The sequence below is a fragment of the Sturnus vulgaris genome, chromosome 7 (genome assembly GCF_052056855.1).
Source record: "Sturnus vulgaris isolate bStuVul1 chromosome 7, bStuVul1.hap1, whole genome shotgun sequence".
Classification (NCBI taxonomy): domain Eukaryota; kingdom Metazoa; phylum Chordata; class Aves; order Passeriformes; family Sturnidae; genus Sturnus; species Sturnus vulgaris.
Window position 1 is genome coordinate 13,191,273 of NC_142249.1, and position 18,169 is coordinate 13,209,441.

The window sequence follows — 18,169 nt, forward strand, 5'->3', positions numbered from 1 at the left end:
AGCTTCATAAAACAGAGCATCTTTTCCCAGGAGGAAAAGCAAGAAGCCTCCCCCTCACACCTCCCTGGACACACAGGGCAAAGACCAGGCCTCCAGCTCACCCCTAGAGAGCCTCACGTGAGCTGTGCAGGAAATGAGCTCATCTGACTGGTGATTCCCAGCCCTGAGAGAGCATCACCTGCTGCCAGGAGACTCCCTGCTAGCACCCAGGGGTGGAAGGATCTGGCACTTTACTTGATCTGACAGTTAGATAGGTGTGAATTGCTGAGGCCAGTTGCAGATAAAAGGTGCTCACAGGGCACCCATCGATAGGGAACCTTGGAATTCTTGTTTAAACCCTAACAGCTGATTTGAATTCACTCAGACCTCTCATGCTGTCTTTTTTACTTGGATTCTTCGTGTTATGAGGCTGATGGGAAAATTACTATTTATAACAAAACAATTATTCTTTATTTGTAATCACTATAAACTGTATGTTGTTGATAGGCTATATGTTTGCTTTTATCCCTTCTCTTTCACCAACTTTAGACTAAGGCCTGGCAGGTGCTATCAAAACAAAGACTGGTTTGCAGAAGGTTCAGGTGAATTACTGAAGACAGAGTCATGTGCCTGTGGCTGGATACTGACGTGACTGTGGTAGGGAGGAACTGGCAGGACTGGCTGCTTATAATGGGAGATGATATCTGGGTCATGAGAGAACATAAGCTTTGGGCTATTTCAGGAGCATAGAAGGAATTCATTAGGTGTGTGATGTTACACCACACACCACCCTACCTTTGTAAGAATTAGTGGAATTTGTTCAACATATCCTACTGTAGAACAGACTGGGAAAAGAGTAGTTAGAGCAGGAGACTTACATCATGATATGCTGAAGATGATTACAGCATGGACAGTTTTCAAGAGCAAAGATCAGCTCATCTTCATCATGGCCTACTCTTCCATGTGGTGTCAGTACAATCTGGCTTCAGGACAGGTGGTGTTGCACTCTGACCTGCTTCAGCAGAGCTGCTCACCACCTCCTCTGTGACCCATGGCACTACTGTTTCTGTGGGGCCTATACATGTTATTTGTGACACTTGTTCAGTATAGTAGGGAGAAAAGTCTTGCATGCCTCTGGAGCCTAGGGGTAGCCCAAAGACGCTCTGGAATTGTCTCCTCCTGCTCCTCCCAATATTTGCCCCTAAACTGCAATTTATATGGGTAGGACTGCAGACTAACACAAGAGCCTCTCTTGAGGCAAATGGCTGTTCTGAGGACAAAGAGGTGGCTCAGCACACCAGCAAAGCTGAACACATCAGAGCCTCATTAAATTGTGCTGCTTAAAATTAGGTGTGTGCCATATGACTTTAGGTTTGTCCTATTCAGTAGGCTGTATGTTAGCTGAGAATAAGTAAGCATCATTAATCTCAGAATTTTTATTAACAAGTTTAGAGAAAGAACAAAAGTTATACTGATTTCAGTAAAACAAAGATCAATCCTCTTCAAATAGAAAAACTGCTAGGAATATGAACTCCTAGAAAATATTTTAAAGATCTTGAAATACTGAATTCTTCATCCTCTAGGATGGTTCCACATTACTGTAACTTAATGCTGCACATTAAAATACCCACATCACCAGTGAATATGGTTTCTTCAGCAACCTCACTGGTAATTAGTTGAAATACTGTACACTGTACATTTCCCTCCCCAAAAGCCCTCAGCAAATCACACTAGGCCTCGGTATTCACTGTTAGATTCTATATACAAGACTGAATATATTTAGAGAACAGTGCACCAAAGGAGAAGAGCTAAAAGCAGCCATTCATGAGCATGTCAGGGGTGTGCTCAGGATGGCCAGTTCCCACCTACCCGTGATGCAGTGCAAATGGCAGAAGCAGAGATCCACAAAGCCACAACACAGCACCAGCCATGTCTCTGACCCTCTGCAGAAAAAGCTGTACTTAAAACCAGCTTCACCAGCACTGCATAATGCAAAGGTCAATCCAAAGGCTATCAATTCCACCTGCACAAACCTCATCACACAACTGCATAGGTATACAACATCTTCTGAGCCATTCTGGTATTCCCACTGCTCTGGTAAATGAGTGACAAGTTAAAGGCAGTATCTCTTCTCAAGTCCGTTTGATCCGTTTCTATTCCCTGTAAAAATAATGATTAAAAAAAGCTATCAATGTGCAAGTACAGTATAAAACTGAAACGTGTAGCTATTACAGTGGAATCAAATTACATATTCATGGCCAGTAAAAGCTTTCAGCTTTTTTTTTTTTCCCAGTAAAAGCTTTTTTCAGCTTTTTTTCTGTATGGAAACAGAACAAGTATTCCTTGTGCTCTCCCTCTTTAAGGAGTTTCTACATCATATTGTTAATCACCAAAGTTATAAGATTTCACATTCAAAACATTAGCTGCAAGTTAAATAGCCAGCTTATAAACCAGCAAACTACTACCTTAATTTGTCTTTGTATACCAAGTATTTGTTTCTCCAATAAGAACGTGAATACTGCCTGCATCTTTTACAGGTCACAAGACTGCTGCTCTGAACTCCCAGGGCTAACACCCACAGTTCTTACTTTAACAACACTGCCCATTTTCTAAACACACTTGCAATGTTTCTACCTACCCATTCCACAGACCAGACCTGTAAATGTATGACTTGTCAATTAGGATCCAATACAGATGAATTAGAATTAAGCTATGGCTCAGATGCAATTAGGCATTCCTAATACTGGTCCATCTTGTTCCAGCATACTGTTTTATAGCATGGGTGAGTATACAGAACTTCCAGTTATAATTCATTGCATGTAATATACAGAAAGGTGAGCTACTTAATCAGGAAAAGTTGTTTAGCAATCCTTTTTGCTGCTGCTTCAGCCTATGAGTAAATCCTTCAAAATTCATATATCTTTGAACTTTACACATTGTTGAATACATTATCAGGTGACAATCAGATTTGGGCTTCCAATGACAAGGAATTTAAATAGAAATTGAAGGAGGTGCAACTACAGAGGTTTTATATACCTATTTTAACTATGACTAAGGAATTCTTGACATTTTCCTGACTTTATTCTCTGTCCATAACTTACAAAGTTATAGTACCTCTAAGGTGAGGGGAGGAAGTTCCAGTGCTCTTTGGTAATAGTGGATTGCCAGGTGCAGCAATCCCAGCTGGTGCAGACCACGGCCTAGGTTGTAGAAGGACTCCTGGCATGGTCCACGCAGGTCCAAGTAGCGGTGAAGGAAGGAGAATCCCTGTAAGAGAAATCGAGCACACAACTTTTTCCTCTCCTCCTGTGCATTTTATTTTGTTACCATTCTGGAGTGTGATGATTCTGTTGTAAACAGAGGACCTTCTTTCTAGGGACCATGTTGGTAATCAGAGAAGGTACTTCCTTCAATATGAGGAATTAGTTCAGACAAAGCAGCTAATGATCATAATTTAGGTCACCAGTAGGTCACTGTGGTTGAATTACTAATTAACTACCATAGCAGCAAGAAATGATGTAAAATCACTGAGTATAGTAAGCAGGAAATGAGAAGAGAGAGCAGGGAACTGTATTGCCAGGGGGTAACATAAATAGGACATTGTTCAAGAATGTTATAAAAGGAGAACAGGGCAGTCCCTGTAAAAAAGGCAAGCTGGTTTCAGAAAAAAAGTGGATAAAAATATTAAAATTAGGTCAAAGTTTGCAAGTTCAAGATGTCTTGAAGTTAGACACTGTCATAACTGGTTTTATGTTACAGCAGTTGGGGACCTGTAGCTTTTGTCAAGAACAGTGAAAGCTACAGCCTTCCAGCAATTTCAGAAGTCACAAGAGCTCAGGATCCTCACCATATTGTGCTGACTGAGCTCAGCAGCTACAGGAATTAAATGGTATTTCAAGTTCATGAAAATACTTAGTGTAAAGTAGAGGAAATTAATTTCAAGATTCTATTTGAGACTACTTAGTCCGTGGTTTATAACTGGATCTTGCAGATGAAAAGAAAAATGCAAATAAGGAAGCTGAAAATTTGAAGGTAGCTAAACTGAAGCTCATAAGGTCTTTACAAAAAGAGTGTATAGAGGCACCTAAAAGGGGAAAAGGAAGATGGGGGGAAAAAAAACACTTTCCAAGCCTGTAAGATTTGCCTCAAGAATGCAGTTTGAGACATATCTATGAAGGCACATGGCATAGACTCCCCTCTACAGCAATGCAGGCCAAAAAAAAAAAAAAAAAAAAAAAAAGAAAATTCAGATAACAACCAAGAAATTAGTAATATTTTCACAAACAGCTGGCAGCTGTTGACATCAAGGTGAGTAATAAGCTACCTCTACTCATAAGGAGAGGAGATTCAGATGGTGTAACTATAGTTCAAAAGCACATTCATCTGTGCTCATATTTTACCACTTCTCTCTTTAGAAATGCCATCTTAATGATGAAAAATTATTTAAACAGAGTGTGTTGTAGCCATAACCATCTGCAAGATACAAAGCCAGGAAACACTGTGGGTAACAAGAATTACACTGCCTCACCTGTACTAGAAGAGCATGCCTTTTCAGCACATACTTCTGAGAGGCCATGTGGATGAAAGTCAGACCAATACAGAGACTGTATAAAGGCTCATCTGGGTTTGCACGGAAGGCTTGCACATACTGCCCTAAAAGCAAATAAATGAATCGAGATGTTGGTTGTGAAAAGCATTCTTAAAGAAGTTAAGGGCAAGAAAGAATATACTTGAATTAGAAGTGTGAACTAAAAGGAACGGTTTAATATACCTACATCACAATACACAGGAGAAAAGAGGGAAGAAAACTGTGTATTTTCAGCATCCATTGGACTCTGAAGGAAGAATGCAGACTGTGATGTAAAAACGGAAGCAGAAAATGATCAGACACAGAAGGCAAACATGGTCCTTGCTGGGATTAAAATGCGGCATTTGGAGGACTTGACTGAAAGCAGCAGGTTTACTTTAAAGGCTTGCTTAAAACATGCAACCAGCTGTATTTGCTGTTTAAATTGGGCTGGTTCTGTCATTATTATCATCATTAGCCTCCAATTATCTTCACAAGTTAGTTATATTTGCAATGTGTGCTAAACTTGAAACGTGCCAGCTTAATTTTTATTAGCAAAACTCTTCAGCAATGCTTTGATTCGTGTACAGAATAATTAAAGCACCAGACTAGCATTGTGAACCTATAATTTTCTGATTTAAAGAAAAAAAAAAAATCAATCTTTCTCTTTTTATAAACTTTCACTTGTTCTATTTGTTGATATTAGAACATGGAAGATGTTACCAAGAGCATGCTTGAAACTGCCAGACACGAAGGCATTGTGCCCATTGAGGACACACAGCACGTGATTGTCAGGATTTTTCAGCATCAGGCGGAGACAAAAGCGATGGTGACGGACATCCTGAGACTGCATAGTGACTTGATTGAAGATGTTCCACAGCTGGGGCTTATTGACATTTTCCATGACCATGATTCTACAGAATTGAGAAGTGTGCAAGAAATTAGTAAATGCTATGTAGTATATACTGTATCTTCAGTAAAATCTCAGCAGTTCAGGGAAGATAACAAAGAATAGAAACTCAAAGAGAAGGTCAGTCAAAGATGAGGGTGAAAAACCGAACCAATGGTTTTGGCCAAATCAACCAATCTATTGCATTGTGCATTTTTAGAATCTGAGGTTATAGGAAAGCTCCTTCAGTTTCAGTAGCCTTCTCTCATTTAGCCAAGGCTGGAAAGCATCAGCCTGCCTATTTCAGCAATATCATCAGCAGTGTGACTACAGCCCCAGTGGAGGCAATTACAGCACAGACTGCTGTGCCTTCTGCATAGCCCACCTGATATAGTTGTAAGCTTTTCTGAAGTTCTTGTCCAGAATTGCGGCAGAGAGCCCAAAGTACTCCAGCTCCTTGCGCTTTTGTCTGTCCTCATAGAATGAGTAATATTCCAGTGAGGAATCCACAAGCAGCTCTGCCTCCTTGTACCGAGAGAGGTCACACAAGGCATATATAGCCTTTAGGAGGAGGTTCCACCAGTCATCTTTTGTCAGAACGCTTGTGAGAACAGCAAAAATTGCTAAAAATATTGGAGCCAGAAAGTTGAGAAAAATTAGAGCAAGAAAGATAAATTTTTACAAAATAAATGCATACATCAAACTGATATTTTCAAAGATATTGTAGCACTAACAGCTAATATGAAGTATTTACTTTTTCTCAGTTTAAGGGCAGTTCATCAAAAACCAGCAAAAATCACTCAGAAAGTGGGAACAAAAGACAAGCAATACATCCAGTTCAAGTTGTAAACACACTACATGAATGCAATGAAGTTCCTCTCCCTAATTTATCAAGCAGTGCCTAAGAACATGTAGTCTGGCTCAACCAAGCCTGAGCCAGCTAAATAAATCATGCCACTTTTACAATGTATTTGTATTACATTCTAGATTTGCGTGTATGATATTTCCCCTGATGAGAATGTTGGCCCCTAAGATCTCTAGAGGCCCTTCTCAATCTGAATTATTCTGTAATCTATTTTTCTCTGAATGGGGACTGTTCCCTTAAGAGATATTATCTTCAGTTTTGCTGCCTTCTTTGCCCTAGAAATAAAGCAATGTTAACATGAACTGCATGGATTTAGCATGCAAAACCAGAGCATTTTTATCATTTTTCAGAACTACTTCACCTTGTTGCTTTGTTTTTAATAAACAATCTGTGATTGTTACCTTTCGCATCGCAATTTGCTGTCTCTTGGTCATCATTGTCAGAAATTTTATCCCTCGACACCTTAATAAGATAGAGGTGTCTCTCTCCAGATTTGGAACTAGATATCAAACACACCTGAGCTCTGCTCATTGCTACCTAGAAACAAATTTAAGGGCAGCATTTCAGATTACAATGTAACATTCTGTAACAATGGCAGCTTTACAGCCAATCAATCTTGCACACTTTGCATCCCAAAACAGTCTGCGACACCACCAAACAGCAAGGTGACCAGAGAGAACATTCCCAACAGGAATATCATCTCTGCGTTGTCTCGTGCTCCAGTGCAAACTGGGCTACACAAAAAGCAAGACACAAACTCTTCAACCTACTTAAAAAGACTTCTCCTGGGATTGGAACATCCCTGGGTATACTGAAATCAAGATTCTTTGCACAGACGGATAAGAAGAACAATGCTTTTCTCTATCAGTTTCAGAAGTTTGTGGATAGTCAGCTCTTCAACCAGTGTCAAGGTTCTGAGCAAGAGTATAAAATGGAGGTCTAAGCATTAACTTACTTAACTCACTCCCTATTTATAAATAAACAAAAATCAGTTAACACAAAACTGCCACCACTGTATTCACTGGCTAAACAGATTCTTATTTTCCCCTTGGATCACAAGAAAATAATACAGAAGGAAATTAAAAAGAAAATCGTTGAAATAAAAGCCAGTATCAACTCCTCAAAAAAGCTCTGTGCTGAGTGTGAAAATGGAAAGCAGCAGCTTTAGAATCCAGTGGGCTGTAAGCACACTGAGAACAGGGAGTTCAAGTCACTGTATCAGTAATTACACACACAAACAGTCCTCTCTTCTGAACACTACAGGCAGGAATACCAGTATTGCAGGCTACCTGCAAGATTACTCTCTAACAAAATTATGAAACCACTTACATATAAAAGCCCACTAGCTTTCCTCCTCAGTTCATTTGTTCTTTGTCTTGACCCAAGTCACAGCTGTCCAAATTCTTACAGTGCAGCTGGAGAGACTAGCTTACCTTCAGCAGCATTGCCAGCATTGTGAGCAATGTGTCAATGTAACCATACATTTTGCCTTGGGAATACAACAGCGTGGAGCGATGCAGCAGAAGCTTTAGTTCCTGGACAACAGTGAACATTATTATTCAACCTCTTGCACAGACTGGGTTTATAAAACAAACAATTTTGACTCAGTACAGTACTAATAGGATTGTAAAAGCTTCCAGAAAGCCGTAAGAATATGCAGCAGCAGGTAAACTTTCCCTAAACTGCTCTCAGGAATTACTGTTCCAAATTCTCCAATTTCAGAAAAATCTGGCATGACTCTTACCTATGCTGAGGGTGCTTCTAGAGAGGGGATTCAGAACCTCTGCTTACAATCAACAGAGGCCAACTCACATGTAGCAACAGCTGATCAACTTGATGTAGAGTCAGGACTGGCTCTCAGTGGCCAAAAGCTTGTGGATTAGATGAGACTGGGGAAATGCTGAGAGAATGGTCAGGGAGAAAGTCAGGAGGATGTGTCCCTGACACTGTAATGGATCAGTCACTGTGCCCTGCTGCCCGTGAGGAGTTAAGTCTGAATCCCTGGTCCTATGCAGACATCTTGGACTACTAGCACAGTCTGGCAGAATAATACATGCTAAATGGAAGCAGGGAACACTTTACCCACCTGCTGCGCAGCGTTGGCATCCTGAGCCAGTGTATCTGGGTCATACATTGGTTCCAGAGCCTCCAGAGCTTTCTCAGGCCGGCCCAGCTGCTGCTGAAGTGTTGAAAGTGAGATTCTTGCATCGAGATGCAATGGAGCAAGATCAACAACTTTGGCATAGCTCTCTGCAGCACGCTCCATGTGTCCCAAAGCCTTCAAGCATTCTAGAAATACCATAAGCAACACAAGACACTTAAGTGGCAGAAAAAGATGATTTCAAAGTTTGCAAATAAATTAACATACCTTTCTAGTAAAATCACGCCAAACATGTCTTTTTAAGTGAAAATATTCAGATATATGCACGGATGCATCCAGCTTCAATCATCAGCAGTTGACACAGGATGAAATGCAGAATAGATGTTGCTTCACTTACATGAAAATAAAGTACTTTTAGCTGACATAAATTTCAGTGTATATCAAGAACAAAAAAATGCTCAACAGAGTTGTCATAATAAACGTCATTCTGCAAATACTAATTCTTGTTCAACCAGTCAATCTAAATTTCCCGTGATCTTGAATAAAGGTCCCTGGAAATGCTCAGCATTGTATTATCATTTTTCAGCCCCCCATGTTCAGCAGTCCTGCCTCTTCTCACCTGCGTGCCGGAGCCACACAACAGCCAGGTTGTATCGTTCTGAACAGACAAGGGAACTCAGGAGAGGCAGGGCTGAGTTGTATTCTCCAACATCCAGAAAAGCCTCTGCAACATCCAAATACAAGTCACCCATATCTTCTGGATTTTGTTCCACCAGTGTAGTCAAAAGGGGCTTTAAGAAAAACCACACGAATACTGAACACTCAAATAATCACCGAGAACATTTCTTTAAGACATGCTTACTGGAAGCTTATATTTTTATCCTATGATTTTTATCTATTTGCATTCTGAACTATACTTTATGTAGTATTAGTTCAGAAGTAAAAAATAAAAGATCTGAAATTCAGAATTCCCGAAAAAGCTTCATTTTTCTATTCTACATGTTTCACACATCCAGTAGGTAAAAAGTGTCCATCAGTGATGAGTGTCCCTTATGAAAGAACAGTTTTCAGATTTAGTATGGCTTTAAAACGAAGTGAAAACATGTTCCTTAGTGTTCAACAACTTTGCAGTATGGTCCTGGGCCTGTCACAGCACACAGGCTGTGACTTACTGTGCTTGAGTAACAGTTACACTGGTATAATTTCTAAGGGCAAAGATATTATTTCTGCTACTACAAGCCTGTAAGGTTTCTCTCTTGGAGTGGGAGAGAAGCAAAAAGAAACTCCACAGGTCCCTCAACCACCTCAGTCTATGAAAAAAGGAACAAATACTTGCTTTTGTGATTTCTTAGAGCACTCCCCCCTTGTGAGTTGGGTTTACACTTACACTGAGTGGCTCCAGGATGTTCAAGTGAATCAAGCACACCATCAGCTTGACCGTGATGTCTATGGGAACACCCTCAGGTATGCAGCAGCTGACCTTCTCCACAACTGTGACAAGATAAAGAATTTCCTTCTGAACCCAGAGGTTTTAAGAAGCACTTCTCAAGCACCACATCCACTCCAGGCCATGCTCAGGAACTGAGAAAATATTCGTATCATCTCTAGTGTTTGTCTGCCTTTCTTTTCCTCCTTCTCTTATCTTTTCCAAGAGCTGAAGCAACGTCTTCCTACTGTCTCTGAGACTAATAATTCCACATGAGGTACCAAGTGCTGTCAGTCTGCATTGACTTTAACAGCAGATTTCACAGCATGTGCTTAGATTCTTTGCCTGCTAAAGAGGTACTTGCTCAATAAAGCTTTCCTTTAACAATTTATGCACCTGTACCCTCTCCTCTTTTTTTTATTTGAAGGAAATGCCCTGTATTAAGGTTCTCGTCCTTGCTAAGTTACGTCCTGTGTACCAGGCACTGCCTGAACACATTGTTAAACACAGTAAACCACAGAACTTCACACAACAGGTAGGCTGAATGCAACCTGATCAGAATGCAGACATGAGGCACAGTAGCTACCCATGACAATACCAGCAAATGAGAGGTCACGAAATAAAATTCCATTATCATAGGTCCTTCACATACAGTCATGACACCTCCTTAACTCCTGATTAAGTTCTCCTTCACTTCAATGCTTACACCAGACATTCAGAGTGACTGCCAACACCTGGGAAAACTGTGATTTCCAACATAAGGTTTCCCTTATACCGCCTACATCCACATCCCTTTACTGCAAATCACAACTTGCAGATTAATTCATCATTCTCTGAGCACTGCAATACCCAGCACAAGGGTAACTAATCCAATACTGATATATTTTTATAAAACGACAACTGTCTGGCTGGGTTAGAAGGAAGTTCTGAGTAAGGGAAAGAAGAAAAGTACAGAAGAATCATTTTCTGGATGAAGCCCTGTTTCTGTGCTGTTAGAAATCTTCTGCTGTTTTATGATTGCAAGTTGGTTCCTAACCATATGATCAGTTCATAGACTTGTTCAAAATTTAAAAAATAAATTACTTACCTGGAGCACTGGATTCAGCAACTGGATGACTCTGGTCGTCAGTCACTGCCTCCTGGCTTTCCTGAGTTTCTACTGCTGCACCTGTATCTTCTTTAAAAGATTATCAGATTAACCAGTAGGATCAGCTAAGCCAGCAGCTATTTGCCTTTGAATCCATACCTGATTGGCAGCTTACTCTGAAAAGTGGACTGGATTTCTGCTGTTTTGGTCTGGGTTTTTTTTGTGTCGTATTGTTTTGTTTTTTAAGGACAGCAGAGCAGGAGGCAGTTATAAAAGTTAAGTTACAAAGCAACAGAGGGTGGAGAACCAAACTCTACTTTAGAAGCTTTCTCTCAACCAATGGCACACACAAGGTAACCTGGGAATATTGTGGTCTAACTCCTAGACTCCTAACAGTTTTGTTTCTTATAAATTATCTGCTGAAAGTCTCCATCAGAGCAGTTGTTCATTAGTCAACTATATTTTTACCTGGTCAATCAGAGCAAAAAGCCAACAGAAATATCTTAAATCTGTATTGGGCTTGGGTCAGATTGCTGAAATAACCACTTCAATCACAAAACAGACTGTCTGTTTATGGACTTGCTGTGCTGTGCCCATTCTACAGCCTAAATATACATTTTCAGATTAAATTACTTTGATAAAGCAGGTTTCTCAAAGACAACCTACTTCATTAAATTACAAGCTACTATGCCTAGATTTCAGTTAGATGGTTAATAACAGATGCAGGATGTATACAGAGCATACAGAGCCTTACTCTTAGGTCAAGGCTCATATTCTTGAGAACAGCTGCCACTATGCTTATCTTTTTATTTTTTTTTAGAAGCTATTTAGCTGGTAGAAATAGCTCGTCTGATGTAAACACTCAGAGGAATGTTTAGAATTTTAAAAGGCCTCCAGTTGCCTGGAGAGCAGTCCTTGTCTTCAATGAGTCAGCAGGGCTATGAGGACACCAGAGTAACTTCTTACAGCAGGTTGAGGTCATGCTATGTAACTCACTAAGAGCACCCACTGATTTCAATACAGAAAAGCCTGTCAACAATGCAGCAAAATATACCCAGGAGTTGAAAAGGTAAAAGAAAAGATGTCATAGGAACAACAGGGTCACAGTAACCACCTGACAGCTACTTACCCTTTTTCTCCTCAGTTGCACTTTTTTCTGGTGCCTTTTTTTCAAGTACAATTCCCGTAAAATCTGTAATAACCTAAAACAGAAAATTAACTTGGATCATTTCAAAGATTTAAAGCATAAATGGAGCAACCAGCCTATGTGACAGTTTTAGACATCAGAGAAGTCACCAGAGGAAAAGCTGCATTCATCTACACAAGTAGAACCTTTAAAAAGAAACCAGAAAATGGCTTTGTGACTACAGTTCTATTGTATTAATAAATCCAGTAGCTAAATGCTGTGTACATAAAATTGACTGATTGATGTTTAAGTAGGGAAGAAGTACAAAAAAGGATCAGAGGAATTGTTTGCAGGCTCTGACAGAGAGCTGAATAAAATCCAAAGAAAGGAAAAAAACCCTAAGTAATTTAATATCAACAAATAAGAACCTTCACAAGAAGAAGTCCCAACTTACAGTGTCTTTTCAATCTATCTTGGAAAGTGTGACAATGGCCAAATACCAACATCTTTCCTCTCTAAGCCAGACCAAATCAAGTTGGAAATATACCTCAAAAGTGAGAGTTAACAAATTTGGACCAGATAAGCAATATTCCCTAACTCCTGATGCCTTAGAGTTAAGATGTACTGTCTTTCTGGAATGTATGCTTAGTGCTTAATGCATAAATTATTAGCTGTAACACAAGTCTGCCAAATAAATCACAACAACCTGCATTTGAACCATCAGAGCATTCAGCGCCATGATTTTAACATTCCACTCAGAGAATGACCTCTGCTGGTATTACTCACAAAATCAGCCTGAAGGTCTTCTCTGGCTACTAAGATTATGGTCACTATAGAGAAGAAGGATCCCAAAACTTTAAACCTCGAACAGCATACAAATCTATCAGCCCTCAATTAATTTAAATGCTAGTTACTACAGCAAGCAGTCTATTTCTGATGAGCTCTATCTTTACAGAAGCAGGACCCCATTTTAGCACTGCAGGAACAGAAACTATGAACATAAACCATCCATTCTGGCTGGCAAAGAGGTGCTGGAAATGACACCCAAATGCACAGAGCTGTCCATACCGCCAGAGCTTTGTCGTACTGTTTGGAGGAGATGTACAGTTCAGCTGCAATGTTAACATCCTCCATGGACACAAGGCTCTGGTGCTTGGTAAAGGCCTCTTCCACTATCTCAATAGCAGAGGTCACATCATTGGCTTCATAGTAACTCCTGTAAAATGCAGAGATGAGATATCAGGCAATTCACATAACTGACAGTATATACTTTGAAAGGAAGCAAAAGGATTTTCATATTTCTCTTATTTTTGCTTATTAGCGAAGATCTTCATTAGCAAGTAGATGTTATAAAAGACAGCAAGAAAGGGGGTGTTTTTCCACTCCTTACAACTGTTGAAAACTTTTACGTATTTCAAATAATTAAGAATTTTTTCCTCCCATTTGTTAGGATATTACTGGAGTTTTCATCACAGTCTCCTTCACTGGACTCTGGCATCAATCATGTCCCACATTAACCTGCTTTCAGAAACCTTCACTAATAACATTGTTATAATACACATCCTTGCATTTTTTGTACATTTCCCAAACATGAAGATCAAAAGACCTTAAACTCTTTTGACCACTAACAGCTTTCCACAAGAAAGTAATTGACAAAGCAGTAAGAACTGCTGCTGGAGAGCTACACGCTTGAACCACGAGGCTCCTGTGGCAAAGCAAATCCCAGCGTTTGCAAACCCAGCTCACTTGGCCATGTCTCGGGCCAGCTGCATGAAGCGCTCCCCATCAGAGGGCGCCAGCAGGTTCAGGATGCGCCGGTAGCCATCCATGGCCATCTTCTGCTCTCCCAGCTGCTCATACAGGCTGGATCTCTCCCACAGGAAGCGCACGTTGGTCGGGTCGTACTTCAGAGCTACAGGAAGAAGCAGCAGCATTGGAAGAGTTTAGGAAAAGGCAACAGTGGATTTCACACTCATTTCCTTGATTCGTGTCAAGGGACACGCACAAGGTTTTTGCAAGGACATCTTATACTACAGATTCATTAATCTTTTATCAAAGTCCAGACAGAGGTATCAGAATCTTAGCACCCTGAAGCAAAGTAAGCTAGAAAGGAGAAGAAAACAAAATGACTGCCATTAGCACCTAGCATTAATTTTAAATTATTGAAATGTTTGCTACACTACCTTTCGTGTAGCAGAAAACAGCCTGTTTAATATTGTCCTGCTCCAGTGACATTTCTGCCAGTCTAACCCACTCCTCGGTATTGCTAGGATTTAAGTGAGCTGCAATCAGTCCAAACTGGAGTGACTTCTCCATATCACCCTGGTCTTCATAGATCATGGCAAGAGTGGAAAATGGCTCATGAGCAAGAGGAGCTGTGAAAAGACAAAAACAATTACTAAGATTTATTGTTTAAAATCCACACTGGAAATAAATAACTTGCCTTTCTTGAAGAACAGGTATCAGAATTATATAAAACGTTCACGTGTGCTGCTTAAATTCGGGAAAAACTTGCAAACAAGTTTCTGATTCCTATTTGTAAATTATTGAACAGCCTGACTGAATCTAACAACAACCATTTATAGTATTATTCTACAATGCAAGTCATGCTCATGCTTATACCTTGTGTCTACAAAGACAACAGAAGCAAATTGTGTAAAGCTAAGCCAAGACCTGGACCTCTGCAGAACTGAGGTACTAGTTTATTTTTATAAGCAAAAAAAAAAAGGAAGTGCACGACATATTCTTAATTCTACTCCTTATACCCTGACTTTGCCTGTACTGTTTATTTTCATCTTCAGTGAAGCCACACTGAATCCTCCTCCTGCACATGGAATTTCCCCCCATCCTCAAAGCCCAAAGGTTTGCCCATGTTCCCATACCTTGCCGAATGATTTCCATGCACATCAGAATGGCCTCCTCACGCTCCCCTCGAGCAAATCTGATGTTGGCCTCTCCCATCAGACCCCTCAAGGCACGGGGAAGTTTGCTGCGAGGTCTTTTCTCCTAAATGGAAAAGGGATGCTATTTCTGCCCAAGGTTGAGTTGTGCCCAAATTCAGGAGACCCCTTGTTGTGCTCACCACCCCCTAACACCAAGTTATTTAAGTACTGGCAATATTGAATGACTGACCAAAAACTTGCTAAGGTTCATGGTTTTCTGACACTGATTTCATGATGTCTGAAAGCTTTCAAACAATAAACTACAGTGCTTTTATAATAAACAAAGCATAACAAACACCAGCATAAGCAGGATTGTCCTACATGGAACAATTTTCAGGCAAATTTCTCAGTAAGCAGCTAAAAGTCACACAAAGTGGCATTGATGCACTATGGTCAGGGGACACATGGAAGTTATATGAAAGTTTAAATACTTGCTTTCATCATTTTCTTGGTCTCTCGATTAAGAACCATCTCCAAAACAAAAACATCTCCAGCTGTAGGCTGCTCCGTAGTTTCTTCTTCCTCTTCGTGTTCTTCCTCCTCCTCCTCCTCTTCTTCATCCTCCTCCTCCTCTTCATTTTCCCCAAGCATGGATGCAAAGACCCGCTGGACAGATTTACTGACCCCATCTGCTGTTTCTCCTGGTTGAGAAAGAAGTAAAATAGGTTTATGCTATAATGAAGAGGACATGCTGCTTCTCTGGACAAGTGCAGAGAAATCAGCAGCCCACTTGAAGCAGCTATTCTGTATGAGTGCTGCCTGCAGAAATGCAGAAAAACTATTACCAGCCTCTTTGGTTTTAAGACTCTGCATTATTCATCACCAATGCTTGGTAAGGCCCAACCTGTAACATCTTTTGGGTACTTGAAATGAAAGCAGGGAGGAACACACAGAATGAAGCCACAGTTTAATCAACATTTTTCTCAATACAGAAGAATATTAAGCAATTTTCAAGCACTGAGCTGGCTAGCTGCAATAAGCTTTTCAGCTGAAGAGGCTATAAGTGAGCAGAGAATTCTACTACACAACAATCCAGCAACCAACTTTTAGAAGTAATTGAAAACAAGATCTTGGAACCATTCCATCCAGGACAACAAGTACCTTTTAACATGTGTAAATGCAAAATCCAGATTATTTGCACTTCTCTGGAAAAAGAACAACATTCTTTTAAAAAAGTAATAAAATGATGCTAAGTACTCTGAATAAATATACTTAAGGCATATATTAAAAAAAAAATACCATTTTTTTATTTACAATTTCTCCATATGAAGTGAACTCAGGGTTATAACTCACTAGAGATCTATGTACAAAACTCCGAATATGTAGGGTTCAAAGGTTTGAGCTGCGGGACTGGACACCTAAAGATTTGATTAAAAAATAACCACAGTATCAAGTTGGGACTGAAAAATAAATCAATCATGTATTGCTTATATAGGAGAGGGACCTGGGGACCACACCAGGGTTTATGGTTATTTGGATATGTTTGGTTATTTTTATGCTGACTTGGATAATGAGCATCTAAACACAAAACTTTTCTTCCCCTGTCCCCATCTGTAAAAAAACCCATAATTATTAATTTAATTTCCCTTTTATTTCAGTCCCTTCAGAGACCAGAAAGGAAAAATGGAGCCAGGTTTTTATGAAGTCAGTTATTGAAGAGCAAATGCTTCCAGTGTCTTTTTAAATATGAATGATTATGTTAAAAATACCTACCATCAGTTTCATCCTGACTTTGGGATTTCCCAGATGCTTTTCTGGATGAAGATGGAGCCTCTATATCTTCCTCATTTTCCTCAGCAGATGCATTTTCACCATCCTACACACACCAAAACCACGAATTATTACCTTTATAGTATCACCCACTTTTATTTCCCCCATATATTTACAGTAACCATTTGGCTTTCCAGCCTTTGCACTGTCAGTGAGACAGGTGGGATAAGCACTGCATTTTTAAGTGAATAAAATCCAGCATTACTTGCTTTCAAGACATTTATATTTTTATTAATGTGGGGTGACTCAGATGGTGACTGTTCACACTACTTTTGACTGAAGAGACCAGTCCATTGCTTATCTGGCATTTCAGTGAGGTGGAATGACATGTTGACTGTATTAGGAAAAAAAAGTTCCGTGTGACAAATCCTTCCAGAAGCCCGTCAATATCAAAATAGCACTCATTAATCCGGTAAGAATGCTGCCCAAGGATAATACTTATCCTTCCATGACAGCTGAGCTCTGCTGAATTTGTTTTCCGAAGGCCAAAAAATGCAGAAATTCAGTAGCACTTTGACAAATATATAGCAAAGTTGAAAAGAACTGCAACACTCCAACAAATCATATACATCTTCTTTTAATCATATCGCCTACATAGTGTCGGACGCAAAACTGTGTCTCCCTGTATTTACTGCTGCCAAGAAATCAAACGAGGAGCCGCACTGGCTCTCTCCCTTAGATCTCAGATGCTGGTGGGGGAGCTGTAGCAGCAAAATGTGGATGAGCTTCTACCCAAAGCAGCTCCTTGCAGCGGCCCCAAGCACCAATTACGAGCGGGGCGGGCGGTGCTGCAGAGCATCACGGAGTGATGGTGCCATTCTGTGCCGTGCACAGCCCGCCGGGACCTTCTGCTGCTCCGCACACACAAATTCACAACTCCGTAGCCGCAGCAGCAGAGCGGGTGAGCCCCTGCACACACACAGTGCAGCGGTCCCTGCATTGCCAGGCGCTGTCATGAGGGTGGCGGCCCGGGCCGTGGGGCGGCCAGGCGGGGCAGACTCACCTTCTCGCGGCTCTTGCGCTCCTCGCGGCGCTGCTCGAACTCCTCGAAGGAGATCTTCCCCTCCAAGTACTCGATCAGCTCCGGGCTGAAGCCCGACATGGCCCCGGCCCGGCCCGGGGGAACGCTGTGAGGGAGGCACCGCGTCCGTCCCGCTATGGCGCCCGCCGCAGCGCGCGCCCGCCCGCGCCAGTTCCGGGCGGCGGCGGCCGCGCCTGAGGGCAGGGCGGGGACAGAGCGGCTCTTGGCGCAGCTTTATCGCTTTTATTGTCACCGCAGAGGGGCTTAAAACTCCCTCCACTGAGCGACAGTGCCATTCTGACCAGCGCAGGGGCAGAAATGGGCGTGCGGGGCCGGGGTGAGGCACAGGCAGCCAGAGCGCCACCAAGAAACGGGTTGTACCGAAAGAGGATCTGG

At 41.1% G+C, this 18,169-nt stretch overlaps 1 protein-coding gene across 4 annotated transcripts; it reads right to left on the reverse strand.

Annotated features, from left to right (window-relative positions):
• Positions 1 to 1,400: 1,400 nt before the first annotated feature.
• Positions 1,401 to 18,093, reverse strand: GTF3C3 (general transcription factor IIIC subunit 3). Of its 4 annotated transcripts, none has more exons than XM_014879421.2 (19): positions 17,756 to 18,093; positions 16,696 to 16,798; positions 15,418 to 15,623; positions 14,923 to 15,046; positions 14,224 to 14,415; positions 13,787 to 13,952; positions 13,109 to 13,256; positions 12,044 to 12,116; positions 10,915 to 11,001; positions 9,789 to 9,892; positions 9,021 to 9,192; positions 8,387 to 8,589; positions 7,734 to 7,835; positions 6,702 to 6,837; positions 5,821 to 6,058; positions 5,270 to 5,460; positions 4,508 to 4,632; positions 3,094 to 3,246; positions 1,401 to 2,139 (listed from the first exon to the last, which is right to left on the reverse strand). In XM_014879421.2, exons 1-19 carry the CDS (start codon positions 17,852 to 17,854, stop codon positions 2,017 to 2,019), a joined length of 2,745 nt encoding a protein of 914 aa, XP_014734907.2. In that variant the 5' UTR covers positions 17,855 to 18,093; the 3' UTR covers positions 1,401 to 2,016. The 4 variants fall into 4 exon arrangements, with proteins under 4 accessions (XP_014734907.2, XP_088023931.1, XP_088023933.1 ...); XM_088167805.1 differs by having other exon boundaries at positions 10,915 to 11,004; XM_088167807.1 differs by lacking the exons at positions 1,401 to 2,139; positions 3,094 to 3,246 and adding an exon at positions 4,755 to 4,814 and having other exon boundaries at positions 10,915 to 11,004.
• Positions 18,094 to 18,169: the final 76 nt, after the last annotated feature.